The sequence below is a fragment of the Podarcis raffonei genome, chromosome 2 (assembly GCF_027172205.1).
Source record: "Podarcis raffonei isolate rPodRaf1 chromosome 2, rPodRaf1.pri, whole genome shotgun sequence".
NCBI lineage: Eukaryota > Metazoa > Chordata > Lepidosauria > Squamata > Lacertidae > Podarcis > Podarcis raffonei.
The window spans coordinates 34,219,087-34,237,258 of NC_070603.1; the positions used below are offsets into that span (position 1 = coordinate 34,219,087).

General features: G+C 47.9%; 1 protein-coding gene across 3 annotated transcripts in view; it reads left to right on the forward strand.

Annotated features, from left to right (window-relative positions):
• The window catches only part of RAB37 (RAB37, member RAS oncogene family), a 78,131-nt gene that overhangs the window by 49,851 nt on the left and 10,108 nt on the right, over window positions 1–18,172 (forward strand). The window contains exons 1-6 of one of the 3 annotated variants that reach the window (XM_053375814.1): window positions 1,071–1,403; window positions 7,972–8,082; window positions 13,151–13,192; window positions 13,998–14,064; window positions 15,144–15,196; window positions 17,143–17,208. In XM_053375814.1, coding sequence (XP_053231789.1) covers window positions 1,296–1,403; window positions 7,972–8,082; window positions 13,151–13,192; window positions 13,998–14,064; window positions 15,144–15,196; window positions 17,143–17,208 — 447 coding nt within the window. In that variant the 5' untranslated portion in view covers window positions 1,071–1,295. Of the gene's footprint in view, window positions 1–1,066; window positions 1,404–7,971; window positions 8,083–13,150; window positions 13,193–13,997; window positions 14,065–15,143; window positions 15,197–17,142; window positions 17,209–18,172 lie in introns of those variants that run through there. The other 2 variants (XM_053375815.1, XM_053375812.1) reach the window with 2 other exon arrangements.

An 18,172-nucleotide genomic window follows, 5' to 3' on the forward strand; every position in this document is an offset into this window, starting at 1 on the left:
AGCTGAATTATGTCTCTTTTGGTGCATTGACTATTTTCATATTCATCTTATTTTATTACATTGCAAGCATTTTATCATGTTCTTTTCCAAGGAACTACAAAATGGTTAACAGAGTTAATAAAAGTGTTCTGTGGAGACCTGTTGCCTCAGTGTTGTCTCAGGCAATCTCCAGTTTCTGTTTAATCCCAGGGATCTGAAAATATAAAGCAATTTCCACCCAAGGAATCTTCTTCTCCGTCAGCCTGGTGAGGATGGGGAGGGGAAGAAAGGGGTTGTTCTGATCATAAATCTAGAATTGATTTCCACCAGCTGCAGATTTGGTGATATTTGGGTAGAATAAAATGGCTTTAGCTCTAGCCAGAGGCCTTGTGTTCTGCAATTCCCATGAGCATGATTTTGTACAAAGAAAAGAACTTCACTTAAGAGATGTTAGATAAGGATATTGTTTAGGTAAGGCGATCCTTTACTGCTGTGCAAATTGAGCAAGGAATTCCTGGCAGTTCCAGAAACACACACACTTTGTTCTATTACTGGATTTCCTCAGATTAGAGAAGATTTGAATGAAATCTGAGAATTCATTTGGAATCAAATTTACTCTTTCTCAGATATTGTTTAAATGTCATGCTGCATGTAACCAAAGTCTTTAAAATAAAAAATCTGTAGAGATCAGAGGTCAAACTGATGGAAAAGATGTGCCTCTGTGGATTTTAGATGGAAGAGGCTTTGTGTTTTAAATGCTGCTTAGTTTCACGGAAATCAATTGATCTTAGAATGGGGAATCACCCAACACATTCAATCTCAGGGTCCAGTTTCTCCGGAACTTTGGATCTTTAGCAAGTGTGCCAGACAGTGATGCTTATTCCAATCATTCTTGGTGATGCTGAATGCAAGGACCAGGAATGATCCTAGGTCCGTGGAGTTCCCCCCCCACGGGGAACCTATTTGGAAAGAGGCGTGGGAAAGGAGGCGTCTCCCCTGAGCCACTCTCAGCAGTTAACCCCCCTGCCCGATCCTTAATAAGGGAGGTAGACAAAACGTGTGCGTAAAGTTAGTAAATCCTGCGCCGACGGGACTTGGGCGTGGGGAAGGCTCCGGCCCTATCATGTGAGCCGCTTTGGAACTCGCCCCGTCGGTTCCTTCCTGAGCGCAACGGCCGCCACTTCGGGGCTTGGAAAGGGGCGGTTCTGCGGGCAGCCGGGGAGGGGCGGCGGCGGCAGCACTAGCAGCGTGGCCGGAGCTGGCCAGTCTCTCGCAGGTAGTTCCTGCTCCCTGCCCGGCCGGGGACTGAAGCCACCATGATCAGCAACGGGGCAGGCGCCCCTCCCGCGCGCAACGGGACCCCCGCGCCTCCGCTGTTGAGAAAAGCCGCTTCCCTGGGCGGGAGTTACGACGTCGCCGGCAAGGTCGGAGCCTGCTCGGGTTGGGCGCCAGGGGGCGCGAGTGGGTGTGGCGGGGAGGGAAGGGGAGGGGGCTGCCGGAGGGGAGGGGGGCTCCACTACTGGCACGCGGGCACTGCCCTCTCGCCTTCGTCGTGGCGCACATGGCGTGCCCACTCTCTCCGGGACGTAGTTTTAAGTTTCCTCTATTCGCTGGTCGTTCTCCTTCCAGCTCTGAAACCTGCCTGGATCCTTTCTTGGCACACCCCTGCCAGCTTCTAAAGTGAAAGGTGCCGGTGGGACTCAACCCTGCTTAGAAAGACACCCCAGATGTGTGGAGGTTGCTTGTAGCCATTTGGGGACCAGGAAAGTAAATTTGCATGTGCTCAAAGGCACTCTCCTTCCTGCATTCTAAAAACGAAGCGGTGACTTTAGGATCTCCAGTGAGGTGGCTGCCTCAGGTGCAGATGCTATGGGGCAGAGAGCAGGCAGTTCTTTTTGAGCCACATGGCCTGCCCTGCTGCCCTCCGGTGGATGAGGGAGAACTCTGCTCCATTGCCAGTAAGAATCAACTGCCAGTCTGTACAACGGAGTGCCCTGGCTCCTGTACCTTTTGCCTGCTAAAAGTTGTAATACCTGCACAGGTGGCAGAAGTTCAACAGGTGCTGCTTTTCCAGCCTGGATTTCTACCTGTCACCCGACTTGCACCACTCTGTCAGCAAAGGTGGCTGAGCTTGCAAATGACACTGAAAACAGCCACTGGTTGGTTTCTAAGCTTCTAAGCCTTGATTGCAGAGGCCCTGCCAGTCTCTGACTGAGGCGAAACCCTGCCTCCATTTAGTCATCATAGCACGTTGTTTATAGCTTGGGGTGCTTGTCAGCTTCTTGTTCTTGAACAACTTAAAATGAATCTCCCTGACACAGCAATGCAGTGTTCTCCTTTCCTTCAACAGAGCAGTTCCTATTCAAACCGCACTCGGAGGAAGCAGCTAAAAGTGGGCTTTGTGGGGAGGTTGGTCAGGAGACGCATGTCTCAGAATGAAAGCAGCGGCAGGGGGAGAGAGAGAGAGAGAAAGCTTTATGCAGGGCAAAGGGGTTAGCTTCCTCAAATGCAGCTTTTTTCATGGCTCCCCCCAGCCCAGGGGTGTGAGCTCTGGGAAACCTCTCCGCTGCAGCGACAAGGAGAACATACTCCCTTCGAGGTCGCTGGGGTCAACTGCAGAGCCCATTAGCCACTGTAGCTTTCCTCATCCCGGCACCCAGTTGAGGAACTCTGCTAACAGACAAATAACCAGAGCCAGCAGTATCCTCTGGTAGCAGATTTGGGCGCTGGTCAAAGCTTTTCAGTGTGGCTTTCCAAGGAGTTCCTTGCAGGTGTCCAGCTTGGTCTTTGCTGTCAATTTCATACAAAGCCAGCTTTAAACCATGAAAAGCTAACAGGGGGAATGGAAGTTCTGTCTTTTCATCTTCACAGGATGCCACTGACAAGCCACTCTCATTATGAAAAACGGTAGCATTGGAAGGCTGATGAATAGCCTGCCTTGCAAGCCTGGCAAGGCCCAGGTCTTCTGTCATCCAGGGCTTCTGGGGAGCCTCTAGTAAGCTGGAGCTCTTTTGAATGCGGAGGTCAGGGGAGGCTGATTCCCATGGGGAAATGGGGCACTGCCTGCCATCCTCAGCCGGCCCTCAGCCAGCTCCCCACCTGCCTGGCTGCCTTCTTACACCCAGTTGAGGCACTACCTGCCAGCTGCCTCCTTAGTCTCAGCGTTGCCCTGTCTTCTGCCCCACCAGTCTCACCAGTAGTGGGAGCCATGCAAAGGGCCAGTTCATGGGATAGCTCAGTCGGTAGAGCATGTGACTCTTAATCTCAGGGTTGTGTGTTTGAGCCCCAACTTGGGCAAAATAATAATAATCCTGGGTCGCAGGGGTTGGGCTAGATGATAATAATAATTAATAATTAATAATAATTTATTTATACCCCACCCATCTGACTGGGCTTCCCCAGTGATCCACACGGTACCTTCCAACTCTGCAGTTCTTTGATTCTGTGTGATCACTTCTCATGGCCAGTGACTTGCTCCTGTTGCGGCACAAAGGAGTAGAAGCAAGGTCAAGGATCCCTGGAGGATCCATTGTCAGGCCCTGGCAGATGCCTGACAATGCAAACCCCAACACTCACCCTAGATTCCCATTGCCCCTGACCTTCCACAGGTCTTTGCACATTTGCAAGCTGAAGAACCGCACACCGCAACCAGACATGCACCACAACCTATTGCTTCTTTCAAGTCTAATGGCGGGGGGGGGCACTGTGGGCACCAGGAAAGGCCTCTGCAAGCACATATATGCCCACAGGCACCAAACTGGCGACCCCTGTGTTACAGAGACAGCAAAACGATGACAGCCCCCAATCCAACTCCTTGCATACACCCTTCTCTGCATAAGTTGGTGCTCTGGAACTTGCCTCCTTCCAATAAGCATAAAAACGGAAGGGGTTTTGTGGAGTATATGAGGTCCGGTACACGTCTGCTGCCTCTCAGCTTCTCCGGACTGTAGCAGAGTAAAACACAGCGTGTGCTGATGTGTTGGCTGCGTGAACCCTCTGGCTACCAGTCTAGCCTTGTACTGTGGTTCTCCAGTTGCTGTGGGTTTAAGACGGTAAACCCAGTGGCTGCTCACAGCCTGGTTGCCTGTTGGTAGTGTCCTGATGGAGAACACACTTAGAGACTCCATTGAGCTCATTTCCTTCTGCATTGCCTCTTGCCATTTCCTGGCTTCTACTTCAGGCAACCTCTGAACTTCCCCGAAACTCTCTGGTTTGCCCTGAGCCACACCAACCCACACGCTAGTGACCTCAAACCTTTCGGGTGCTTTTCCCTTTTGGCTCCCCAGGCGTTTGGCTCCCCCATGGACAAGTCTTCCTCATAGATTCTGCAATGTGTAAATGTGAAGCAGGCCTCCTACTCTTTAACTCATGGTGGAAATCTGTGCCTTGGGGAACGAGCTGTATCCATTTGGAATAGGAGCAGCTCGGAAGACACTTCAAAAGTCTTGACCTCATTGTTTGCTTTTCCTGCAAGGGCTGCTGACATATCTGATCGTAGGTTTGTCCCCTAGTGACAGAAAAGAGATTGCTGTTATCTCAGAGTAGACTGGCAGAACCATTCTTTATAGGGGGATGAGCACTTGCTGATCGACATTTTTCAAAGGACACATTCCGGGGTAGGGTGGGGGGTGCATCTCTTGTTAGTCTGTTACATTGGGAACGCAAGAAAGGAAGTCTTTTTTTTTTTAACGAAAGGTTTATTGCAACAGAAATTCCTGTGGTCTAGAGACCACTGGATGAAAACTGGGCTGTAGTCCATGAAAGCTTACCCTGGGAAGATCCGGGTTCAGATCCCCATTCAGACGTGAAAGTGGGAAACCTTGGTCCAGCCACTGTCTCTCAGTCTAGCTCAGCAGTTCTCAACCTGTGGGTTCCCTGATGTTGTTGGACTACAACTCCCATCATCCCTGAGCCCTGTCCTTGCTAGCTGGGGTGATGGGAGTTGTAGTTCAACAACATCTGGGGACCCACAGGTTGAGAATGGCTGGCTAACTTACTTCGCAAGGCTGTTGAGAGGATGAAACAGGAAGGAGGAGAACTTTGTATGCCTCTTTGAACCCTGTGGAAGAAAGGTGATGATGATGATGATGATGATATTATCACTATTAGTCTTTAACAACAGAGAGTTTTGTGTCACTTTAAAAACTAACAGATTTTATTATAGCATAAGTTTTCATGGACTGCAGCCCATTATGCCATAATAAAATTTGTTAGTCTTTAAGGAGAGACAATACTTTTTTCTGTTCTCTTCTTCTTCTTCTTCTTCTTCTTCTTCTTCTTCTTCTTCTGCTGCTGCTGCTGCTGCTGCTGCTGCTGCTGCTGCTGCATCAGACTAGCCAGCTACCCCCCTTGGGAAATAAGTTTTAAAGATGCCACAAGGAAGACTCCTCTTTGTTTCTCAGAAACAGCTCGGATAACACCTTCCTCTCCCCAGTGTAGAAAATGGACCCAGAGCTGCCAACAAAACCAGGACTTCTAAGCTGAGGTCTGTTTGCTTAGGAGGAGTGGATGCTGGCTTGCGTGTTTGCTCAGCTATCTGGCAACATGGGTGAGGCGGCTGGGGGGGGGGGGAGTCCCAGATCAAACAGAGTTAGCTGATGACAGTATCACCTGGGTAAAGTGCTCTAATGGTACCTCTCCGGTGTTTATCTGGGAGATCCTCAAGCCATAGTGGAGCCTCTGTGAGCCTTGGTGGAGCCTATGTGCATTTATAGCCGCGACTTTTAGGGGACATTCTACAGAGAAAGGGGAAGAGAGCGAAGGGACTATTTGCTGTAAACAGACTTGAGCTCCTAATCACAGCCTGTTCATATATATCAATGACAAATCTGGCTCCAGCCAAAGAAGACCTGAGATGCAGGTGTTGTTTTCCAGCTGGGCCATTGCAGATTACTTGAGGGGTTTACAAAGGCTTGGAGCTTACAGAGACACTGTTTGCTCATGATGGGAGGAAAAAACTTGCTTGTTTAAGGCAATGAACAAATCCTAGGAGTGTAGGAGGAGGAGCAGCACTGACCCTAGTAGGGAATTTCTTTGAAATCACAGATTCGTCTAGGGTAAACTGTCCACCCCAAAATATTGGGTCCTATGGACAGTTTATATGGAGGTAAGCCTCACACAGCCTTGTTGTCTGCGATAAAAAAATGCAGAACATTCAAAACCAAAGTTAAATATGTGGCCCTGCACAGCTCCATCGGTTGTTCATATTTGGTTCTATCGCTGTAAAAGAAGTTGCCTAAAGACTTTCCAGAGGGTGAATATAAAGAAAATAGGAAGCTGCCTTTAGCTCAGTACAGAAAAGTTTCCCCAACTTGGGTCTTCAGCTGTTTTTGGACTACAATTCCTATCATCCCTGACTACTGGTCCTGCTAGCTAGGGGTGGCGGGAGTTGTAGTCCAAAAACAGCTGGGGACCCAAGTTTTGGAAGTCCTGGTCTACTGTGACTGGAAGTGGGTCTGCAGGACCCAGCCCTACCAAGAGATTCCAGGTATTGAACCAAAGATCTCCTGTATCCCTAAGACGGATAGATGGCTGAGCAAAGGCAGGAACTGGAGCATGTGGCTTGCAGCTTGAATATACTGAGACAAAGTGTTCTGCCCGTAGAATAAGCAGTTGCAGTAACAGCTGGCAGCTGGAGTGGCTCCAGGCCAGACCATCTCTCTTGGTCAGGAGAGGGAAAACAGTGGCAAAGTAGTAGAAGTCATGGAAATGAGGGCAACCAGTCAGGGAAGAGGGTTTATAACCTTCTAGTCATCCTGAGAAAGAAGAGATGATTACAAATGTGCAAGAGAGGCCTGGAACTCCAGAGAATTGTGGGCTTGGTGCCCCTCAAGATTGCTCGCCTACAGGCAGAAGATTACACGTCCCAATGCACAGTTCTTGAGACAGCATGGAAGGTAGGAAGACTTCTTAGGACCTCTTGGGAGGTCATGAGAAGATCCTGTTAGATCAGGGCAATGTACATCTAGTGCAACAGCCTCTTCTCAAAGTGGTCCACCAGATGCTTGTGAGAAGCCCAGAAGTTAGTACTGAATGCAACAGCACTCTGCCCACCTATCATTCCCAGCAGGTGGTATTTAGAGCCATACTGCCTCCTACAGTGAACCCAGAGGGACCATGGCTTGGTCATAAAGCCCCAGACCATCGCTTGCAAGCTTTGTTGTTGTGGTTTAGTTGTTTAGTTGTGTCTGACTCTTTGTGACCCCATGGACCAGAGCACGCCAGGCACTCCTGTCTTCCACTGCTTCCCGCAGTTTGGTCAAACTCATGTTGGTAGCTTCAAGAACACTGTCCAACCATCTCGTCCTCTGTCGTCCCCTTTTCCTTGTACCCTCAATCTTTCCCAACTTCAGGGTCTTTTCCAGGGAGTCTTCTCTTCTCATGAGGTGGCCAAAGTATTGGAGCCTCAGCTTCAGGATCTGTCCTTCCAGTGAGGATTCAGGGCTGATTTCCTTAAGAATGGATAGCAGTAGCATTAAGGCAGGAGGGAAGCAAACAGGTTTCAAGGAACTGACAGCATTCTGTTGCATGTGTCCCAAGTTGAGGAATAGCCACTGTCAACATTGTGAGGCTGACCCAGAGAAGTCTGATGGGGGAGCTAACATGAGAGTGAAGATTAAGTTTTTCCTATGATTGTTTTGCTGCTGTTGGCTGACCTCCTGGCTTGCTAGATTAGATTTCCCCACCATCTAGCGATCCGGGGGGAAGCTTATTTAAGTGGAACTTCATATAGGTCTTCAAACAATAGGGCATTGGCCTGTTATGTAACACCAGGAGCCAAGCAATCAGCCAGGAAGTGAATCTGACTCTTGAAACAGCAAAGGGCAGCCTGCTCTTGTGTTTGCTTGAGCTTGGCATCCCTTCTCAGGCCCTGGACCTCGGAGCACTCAGCTCTTCCTCCTACTCCTCCATTTCCCATCGACTTCCCAGCTCCCACCGAAGATATGTGCTGTCCCTTGCACTATTAATGGGCTTTTGCACCCCATGTTGTAGGTGATGCTGCTTGGAGATTCAGGCGTGGGGAAAACCTGCTTCCTCATCCAGTTCAAAGACGGGGCCTTCCTCTCTGGGACCTTCATAGCCACTGTCGGCATAGATTTCCGGGTGAGAGTACTACAGCTGCCAACGAATGCAGAGAGATGCTTCTGTTACAGCGCAGGGAATGGCTGCCCCTACTGAGATTATGTTAATTGCATAGATATTTTTTTTAATGTAATCTTATGTGACTGGGGTTGTAGCATGCAGGGAGGGGTTCTCTAACCCTTTCCTCCTCAGCTATGATCCCAGTTAAAAGTGCTACCCCTACCCTTCTGCCACACACACTGCTGGTAGTGATGGGAATGCATAGCTCCCATTAGGACCAATTGCAGAGCAGGGAGGGGATAGTAGCTGGGGAGGAAATACCCCGTTCCCTCTATTTCAGGGGTGCCCAAACTAAGGCTGTGGGCCAGATAAGGCCCGAGGGACTTGTTTATCTGGCCTGCGGCGACCCCCGCCACCTGCTGCCACCGCCCGCTCTTACCGGCACTGCGCTGCACGGCTGCCCACTTCCAGGTCAGAGGAGCACTGGAAATAGCTTGTGCGCATGTGCAAGCATTATTTGCACATGTACAAGCCTTATTTGCGCATGTGCAAGCATTATTTCCTGTGCACATCCGGGTCGGAAGAGGCCCATGCACATACGCACAAGCTATTTCTGGTGCTCATTCGACCCGGAAGTGTGCCGGAAATAGCGTGTGCACATGTGTATGGGCACACGCTCCCCAGCCCTCCGGCCCACCGCGCAGTCGGTGCTGGAGACACCGGCCCGAGGCGTGGTAAGTTTGCTGACCCCTGCTCTATGTTGCAGTCCCAATGGAATGTTGAGCCCCCTGCACCTAGGATCAAAATGTTGTTGTTGTTTTAAATTCCCTGACACATGGCTGGAAGCCACACAATTCACACAATGTGGAGCTCAGCCCTGAGATGAGAACAGGGCAGGTAAAGGGTAAAATAAAGGCTAAGTAGACACGGCATAAAGCTTTACTGGACCAACTCAAGCTAATGTACTCAAGTGTTTTTTAGATCCACAGAACCCTCCGTTGATAAGGCAGGTCATCGTATTATGCGTTCAAAGCATTCATTCTTTCCAACTAGGATACTGTTTAGTTTCAGTGCCGGATTTACATATAAGCTAAACAAGCTGTAGCTTAGGGCCCCACTCTCTTGGGGGCCCCCCAAAAATATACTACTTCTTTATTGTATTCCACTATTAATATACTTGTTCTTAATTGTATTTCAGTTCAACAATTACTTTGATAAAATACATATTTTGTTATGTTAACAGAATCCAGGGAAGGTAGGTCAGAGGAATCAGGGTTACAGAACACATGAAAGGCAAAGAGCATTTAACCAACTCCACCTTCCCAAATCAAGCCAGATCAGAAGAAAGACAGATTTACCGAGATCGTCTCCATCCAATGACTAAGTTTTCCTGTATATTGTACTGCAAACCTGCTTCTATGTGGTGGAGGCTCTGGATTGCAGCAGAAATAGCATCGGTCATGTTTTTGGGGCTAGATCTTATCAGTATTCTGCTATCAGTTTGCACATTCCTTGGGTGCTGGTGACACCTGCCTGACATTACAAAGAACCCATACTATCTGGCAGAGTTAGTGCTTGAATACATCAGTGATATAACCAAGGACCCTACTCATAGAGAAGCAATTGCCAACTACCGCATTGCCTAAATATTGCATGAGAGAGCATAGGATTCCTGTACCTTGTTCCGGTGCCTCTAATGGATCTAAAGGAGCCCTCTCTGTTGAGCAGCAGCATGGAGCCTGTCAGGCCCCGCCCCAAGCCGGGTGGAGAGAGGCAGGGCAGGGCCCTTCAGGCTCCCAGCAGGCAGTCCTGGGCAGCAGCAGCAGCATGCGCCCACCAACATAAATCCTGGCTATGCCCATGAATATGATGACTAGGGGGGTGCTTCCCATTACCATTCCTCTGAAATTTCCTGTTTTTGTGAAGACAAAGGTACTGAATGGAAATGTTGCCTGAACTAGCTAGTCTTAGATGTGCTGTTTCTCATTCCCACTTCTTGCCGGATTGGTATCATCATTTTGTATTATCACGACATTCTTTGGATGCATAATTTGGTATAGAAACGTAGAACATACAAAGGTGCCTTATACAGTGGTACCTCGGGTTAAGAACTTAATTCATTCCGGAGGTCCGTTCTTAACCTGAAACTCTTCTTAACCTGAGGTACCACTTTAGCTAATGGGGCCTCCTGCTGCTGCCACCACATGATTTCTGTTCTCATCCTGAAGCAAAGTTCTTAACCCAAGGTACTATTTCTGGGTTAGCGGAGTCTGTAACCTGAAGCGTTTGTAACCCAAAGCGTTTGTAACCCAAGGTATCACTGTACAGTGGTACCTCTGGTTGCAAATGGGATCCGTTCTGGAGCCCCGTTCGCAACCTGAGCAGAACGCAACCCGTGTCTGCGCATCGCAATTTGCCGCTTCTGTGCATGCGTGTAACGTCATTTTGAGTATCTGCGCATGCGCGAGCGGCGAAACCCAGAAGTAACCCATTCCGTTACTTCTGGGTTGCTGTGGGACGCAACCTGAAAAAATTTAACCTGAAGCAAACGTAACAAGAGGTATGACTGTACTGAATCAAACGGCTGGCCCATATAGTTCAGTCTTGTCTACAGAGACTGGCAGCTGCTCTTGGGGGGTGGGTTCAGGCAGGGGAGACGTCGAGGATTGAACCCAAGACCTTCTGCACTCAAGGCAGATGCTCGGCCACTGAGTGATGACCCGTCCCCACATTTTGTGAAACGTATTATGAGGAATGAGATATCGGAGTCATCCGTAATACTGGCCTTGCAAGGCTTCACACTTCTCTCAAGCCTAGAAAGCATGAGTCCAAGCAGTTTTCTCCTCCTGTGCTTCCTAGACTTGGATCCAAGCAGTTTCTGCCTTTGCGTCTGGAGCAAGCGGAAGTGTGAATGAGCCCAAAGAAGAGACAGTGATTTGGAAAGGTGTCTCAGTGCTACTTCACGCCCCGAACAATGTTCAGGTTCTGATTCCGCTTAAGTAGGGGGAGATCTTTTCACGCCATCCTCTGGGGCCTAATTCCGTGTCACGGAGGATGTGTGGCTGTTGCGGACTCCCACGCAACTCTCCAGGAGCGTTGGGTAAAAGAAATGAGAGACTCGTTTAGCAAACGTCGCTGGGAATTTCTGCTTGGATGAGGCTGGGGTTGCATCAGTCCCCATAACATGAAGTCAGGCCCTGTCTGCCTAATCTATGGCTGCTTTCCAGTAGCACGTGACTATAATATGCAGTGCAAGACTGCAAGCGTCTGGAACTATGCTGTTATAGAGAAGGAGCTGTATTTTAGAATATGATTGTCAGCCCCAGATTTGCCTTGTAACCCTAATGCGGGCGACGCAGAGGGGAATCCGTGGATGGCCTTATATCATGGATCATTGTTAATGCAAGAAAGAGAAAGCGGAGAATACCTTGCGACCAAACATCTCTTACAGGACTCTTAAAGCAGCATGCTGAACCCTAATGGTTTGCTTCTATTATTTCCAATGACTACGGAGAACTGTTCTCACCCAGCTTTTCCAGTGCAGAGCTGCATTGTTCTCAGTGGCTGCTGCTCATCTAGGCCAGAATGGATATTGTTCACCTGGGGCCATTGGGAACGATGTAGCTGGGGTAGCTGCGTAGAAAGCTTCCCACACCACACGGCAGAGCGGTTTCCTGATCATAGCCTCAGTTAAGGCGACAGTGGCAGGCAAGCAAATGTGCCGTTCATCTGCAGATAAACCGATCAGATATGCTCGCTGGCTTGTTTCCATTGCACAGTAATGTATCCTCCTGACCCCAGATCTCAATGCAATGGTATCAGGCACCAGGAATCTGGGCATTCCTCTCCCCCAGAATATGTGGCCTGGATATGAGACTTTTTGTTGATATGGCCCCTTCTAGGATGTGCCATATGCCACTGTGGCATACTGAGAGCCAGTGTGGTGTAGTGGTTAAGAGCGGTGGACTCCTAATCTGGTGAACCGGGTTCGCTTCCCCGCTCCTCCACATGCAGCTGCTGGGTGACCTTGGGCTAGTCACACTTCTCTGAAGTCTCTCAGCCCCACTCACCTCACAGAGTGTTTGTTGTGGGGGAGGAAGGGAAAGGAGAATGTTAGCCGCTTTGAGACTCCTCAGGGTAGTGATAAAGCGGGATATCAAATCCAAACTCTTCTTCTTCTTCTTCTTTATTCCACCCATCAAATTTACAAGATACTTTTCACACGGCATGACTAGTGGCGCAGCAATAAAACTGCTAAGCAGGGTCTAGTGTGGTTTCAAACTGGATGGGGGGACCACATGTTGAGGTTCCTGCATTGCAGGGGGTTGGACTAATGACCCTCAGGGAGTTTCCAACTCTCCTATGATTCTACTGTTTTTTAGCAGATTTTTCCCATCCTCAGTAGTTACAAATAAGCACCAACAGTAGTTTGATGGAAGCAATTGATATTAACTGGGTTAATGCGTTGGGGTTAATGCATTGTTCTACACTTCCCTAACGTATATAAGTGGGATGGGGAACTTGCAGCCTTCAGGATGTTGTTGAACTACAAATCCCATGAGCCTCAACCAGCATGGCCAATGGTCATGCATCTGGAAGGGCAAGGGTTCCCCATTCCTAAGTTTATAAGAAATGACAACTGGTGGACTTGGGATAACGATAACGACTGAGATGGTTAGCCTGTTCTTCATAGTGTTGGTCCTGTGCTTAGTGGGAAGAATGCAACTCAGTTTGCCTTATGCCGTAGCAAGGTCATTCAATGGGGCACTGAACAATGGGGGCGCTGCTAGTGACAAGATTCACCCTGCTGATCAAACCTCCCATCCAATCAAAGCAATAACCGCCAGAGAGTCAGTGTGGTAGAGTGCTTAGAGTCACTGTGTCTGTTCCTGTGAAACATTTATCTGTCTTTTAAACTTTTGAAAACTGGTATCTATCCTGGAGCAACTCCCCTTCTGATGACCATTAGGTGCATCTGTAAAGATTCCTGTATCTAAAGGCAAAGGCAGAGCAGACTTTCTAGTTCCTGCCATTTATTCTGCTTTATACACTAGTGTGGCTTTATTTTTATTAAATTTTTTTCTTTCAGAACAAAGTGGTGACCGTGGATGGTGTGAAGGTGAAACTGCAGGTTCGTCTCTTGAAATTACACTGATGTTGCCTATCACCTGAACTTCCAAATAAGTTAGAGGGATTTTGGCATGCACATGGGTTGGTGTTTGTCCCTGCCGGAGTACAGGCTCCGTGCTAGCCCTTTACGTGTATTATTGTTTTATGAATTCTCATTATGCCGTTGTTTGGGTACCCAATGATTCCTGATGTATTATTCTCTGCCCACTGACCTTTTATTGCATTTATCTAAGGCGTCCCTCAGCCAGGGCACCACCATGGGGAAAGCCCTGTTTCTCTCTGCAATTCAAAATCACAATGTCATATTAAATAATACATTGTATAAAACATGACCGAAGAAGATCACAAATAAAACACAACTTTTAAAACAAGTGGCTAACCTGTGGGCCCCACAACCCTCAATCAGCCCCAGTGAGCGTGGCAAATAGTTGTGGATGATGGGAGCTGCAGTCCAACAGCCTCTGGCCACAGGTTGGTCAGATTACATACCTCCAATTTCATCACTGTCTCAGTTTAATTTCTTGGTTTTGATTCATCTACCTGAGTGTACATCTGGCCCTATATGCAGGTTTTATAGGACATAGAACCCTGCAGGATTCCACTTGATAGAACCCAGCAAAACCCCCTCCTTGCAAGGAACCATCCAGACCTTACCTGTGAAAATTTCTGTTCCGTTCCTTATCGTTTTGCTTTGTTTGTGTATGTGTGTTTTCCCGCTACGCTGCCACTCGCTTGGCATTGGGGTTCCTGCTCATGCAATATCATGAAGGTCTTTCTCGTGATTTACCAACTTTGCCTTGTTGCAGATCTGGGACACGGCAGGCCAGGAGCGGTTCCGGAGCGTGACTCATGCTTACTACAGAGACGCACAGGGTACGTCCTCCAGTTGGGTGTCTTGCATCGGAGCTGGTATTCTTAGCAGAGCAGCTCTTCGTTGCTAGAATCCAGTAATAATGCTATTATTATTGTGGTGCAGCTCACGATTCGGCTGTAAAATGTGACCCCGTAATTTTCCATTAAATGAATCGCAGGCGGCAAGGCTGGGAATGTGTCCCTGGCTCATAACCTCGACAAGTCGCTGCCAATCAAAGTATACCAGGAGTGGGGAATCTGCATTTCCCCTGTCCATGATGGACAGAACAATTGCCACACACAGGAAGAATAAGGATTTAGTTTGAGTGCCGCACTTGTAGTTTCGTAAATCATTTAATGTGTCAATACGAATGGAAGTTGTTCATATTGCAGTTGTTGTATAAGGGATTGTTATCTTGAGTGGAGTGTAATTGAAATTAATAAGCTTTTGGATAAACAGCAGAATGTAACATTTGCTGTAACAAACCAGAAATGGAAGTCAGGGGTAGTCAACAGGGAGGGGGGAAAGCAAAAAATAGATGTTAAATGATGATACTGAATAATTATTATGAGAAAAGAAAATCAATAAAATTATTTTTTAAAAAAGAAATTAATAAGCTTTTGGAACGCAGAACTAAAGAAAATCACCAAACCATCAATTCTAGCACACCGGGGCAGGGGATGGGACACACCTAAATTATATAATTTGCTATATGAAAGATTGGTATTAGTAATTGTATTATCATTTGGCATTGTTATAATGAGGCAATTATTGGACTGTAATTGAAAACTAATAAAAATTATTATAAAAAAAGGAGTGGGGAAACTGTCCTTGAGTCCAGCCCCCATCATACCCAACCGATTGGCTACACTGACAGGGGTTCATGGAAGCTGGAGTCTGACAACATCTGGAGGGTGGCAGGTTCGCTGTCCCCAGAGTCTATTTGTGAACCACTTTGAGGTTCTTTTTACAATAAAGCGGTGTATAAATTTATAAAATGAATATAATATACTGGGGTACACAGACCAGTGGTTTGACTTGGAATAAAACATGATCATTTTGGGGGAGGGAAACAAACGTTTTTCTTTTTGTCTTGCAGCACTCCTCCTCCTCTATGACATCACCAGCAAAATGTCCTTTGATAATATCCGGGTGGGTGTTTAACATCTGCATTTGAACCACGTAATCCGGTGCTAAAGTATGATGATCCCACAGCCCTTGCTTATCCCGACTTGCCCAGACCTTCCTCTGCTCACCAAAGCATCAAGATAAGAGCTCAGGGTTGCCAGCTAGCCAGAAATGGAAAGGGAAATCCCAGCCTGGTCTGCTTTTGTATTGTTGTTGTTGTTTAGTCGTTTAGTCGTGTCCGACTCTTCGTGACCCCATGGACCAGAGCACGCCAGGCACCTCTGTCCTTAGCCCCACAGTTTGATGTGCAGAAAACAACAGGAGCTTTTCACAGCGAGGAGATAAAACTTTATCACCTGCACATCAAAGGGCTGAGCAAAGCATAGCTGCAGTTGAAAAGCTGGTAATTCTTTAGGAACTTGATTGGGGAGCTTGCAGTCTCAATTTTATATAGGGGAGTTGAAGAAGGAGGACAGGAGAAAGGAGAGTGGGGCACGCAGTGGAAAGATATGCATTTGTTTCTGTTACCCATACTTAGAGTTGCTTGAAGGTGGGGTATAGGGATTCAGGCAGGAGGGTGGGGGACCTTTTTGGCTCCAGGGACCAGATCCTTATCAGATCCCAGCATCATGGGTCAAATCGCCTTACGGAAGGTGATTGGGTGCTTTGAAGTCCCCGTTTTGGGACTTCAAAGCACCGCATGCAGCCCAGGTATAAGGTGTGTTAGGGTTTTCCCTGCATAGAGCTCATTCATGGAGCCAACTCAGCAGGCTTTGCCTCTACCTGCTTTCCCCTACCAATGGACAATCAGCTCCAGATTGTTCATTGCAGCCACATGATGACAGCTGTGGAGCAGGTGGGTGTGGCTTGAAATTGCTTTGCGGGCCAAATTTGAACCCTTGGCGGACCCGTGAGCTAGAGATGCCTCTCCCCTTGACTTAGGGGTCACCAGTGGGGCTAAATCCAAGCTTGGTCTTACAATGTAAGATAGGACAGTATGGCATTGGCTTTACTACCCCTGATGTATTGGTTAGGATGGAGGAATGCCGCTGAGGGCAACCTTACTTTGCCCCACTCCTTTAAGCAAAGCCCTCCTCCCTCAACACATCTGTCTGCATGGTCCAGACACGTGACTAAAATAAAGGCTTAACAGTGCAAGCTATGCATGTCTAATCAGAAGCAAGCTCTACTCGGTTTCATGGGGCTTACTCCCAGGTAAGCACTTATGGAATTGCAGCCTGAATCCACTTATCATGATGGTGGTCCAGCCACTTAAGAGACTCTAGACCATGGTTCTAGTTACAGGTAGGTAGCCATGTTGGTCTGCCGTAGTCGAAACAAAATAAAAAAATTCCTTCCAGTAGCACCTTAGAGACCAACTAAGTTTGCTATTGGTATGAGCTTTTGTGTGTGGTGCTGTGGGTTAAACTACAGAGCCTAGGACTTGCCGATCAGAAGGTCGGCGGTTCGAATCCCCGCGATGGGGTGAGCTCCCATTGCTCGGTCCCTGCTCCTGCCAACCTAGCAGTTTGAATGCACGTCAAAGTTCATGTAGATAAATAGGTACCACTCTGGCGGGAAGGTAAACGGCGTTTCCGTGCACTGCTCTGGTTCGCCAGAAGCGGCTTAGTCATGCTGGCCACATGACCCGGAAGCTGTATGCCAGCTCCCTTGGCCAATAAAGCGAGATGAGTGCCGCAACCCCAGAGTCGGCCACAACTGGACCTAATGGTCAGGGGTCCCTTTACCTTTACTTTTTAAGGTGCTACTGGAAGGAATTTTTTTATTTTGTCTAGACCATGATGAGTGGTGTGTGACCTGTTGATATTATGTCAAATGTTAAGGCCCCATGGAACTCCCATTGCCCTGTGTCTCGTTTTTTGAACGCAGTGCTTTGCCTCACGACATGACACACCACACTAAACTTTCTCTCTTCTCCCTCTTTCCCTTTCCCCACCCCCCTCTTACAGGCCTGGCTCACAGAGATACACGAATATGCCCAAAAGGATGTGGTCATTATGTTGCTAGGCAACAAGGTGCGTGTCATTTCCTGACAGGTGATGCAGACCTGCTCTTGGTTTCGCAAATAGTTCCCCCGTTTTTCCCCTTGACTCTGAGCTATCTCCTCCTAGCGTGCTTTGCACAGTCTTCTTCTGTGGTCAGCACATAATTGGAGGAATTCTTTATCCTGGCACCTCTTGGTTTTTGATAACTCCCTCCAGCACTTGCTTTTCTTAAGCACCGTGAAGAGGCTTCTTTCTTCCACATGCACTGGGAGTCTTTCTGCCGCCATCCCTCGCTCTGTATTTGCTCTTCCCAGCAGTCTCAGTGGCAGAGGTGCGATTGGATTTCTGTATCTAATCCAGTAAGAGATGAAGAATAAAAGAGCCCTGTAGCATTTAGCACAAGTTGTTGTGGTGAAAGCCCCATCATTCTGCCAAGACACTGAGGTCCAGCGCCGAGGGCCTTCTGGCGGTTCCCTCACTGTGAGAAGCCAAGTTATAGGGAACCAGGCAGAGGGCCTTCTCGGTAGTGGCGCCCGCCCTGTGGAACGCCCTCCCACCAGATGTCAAAGAGAAAAACAACTACCAGACTTTTAGAAGACATCTGAAGGCAGCCCTGTTTAGGGAATCTTTTAATGTTTAATAGATTATTGTATTTTAGTGTTCTGTTGGAAGCTGCCCAGAGTGGCTGGGGAAGCCCAGCCAGATGGGCGCACTATAAATAAAAATTATTAATTATTATTATTATTATTATTATTATTATTATTATTATTATTATTTGCATCAAGCGGCATCTTAAATTGGCAGTTCTCACTTAGAAGTGCTTCTGGAAGACATTGTAGCTCTGCCGCCTGTATTCCTAGTTAAGCAAGCAGAGGGTGACTTCAGGGCAGGTGGAAGAATCACTGCAGGAACAGCAAACCACATGATAGCATGCCAAAATTATTTTGTGAATCGGACTTAAAAGTGTACTTCTGAAATGTAACATTTCCTGAAT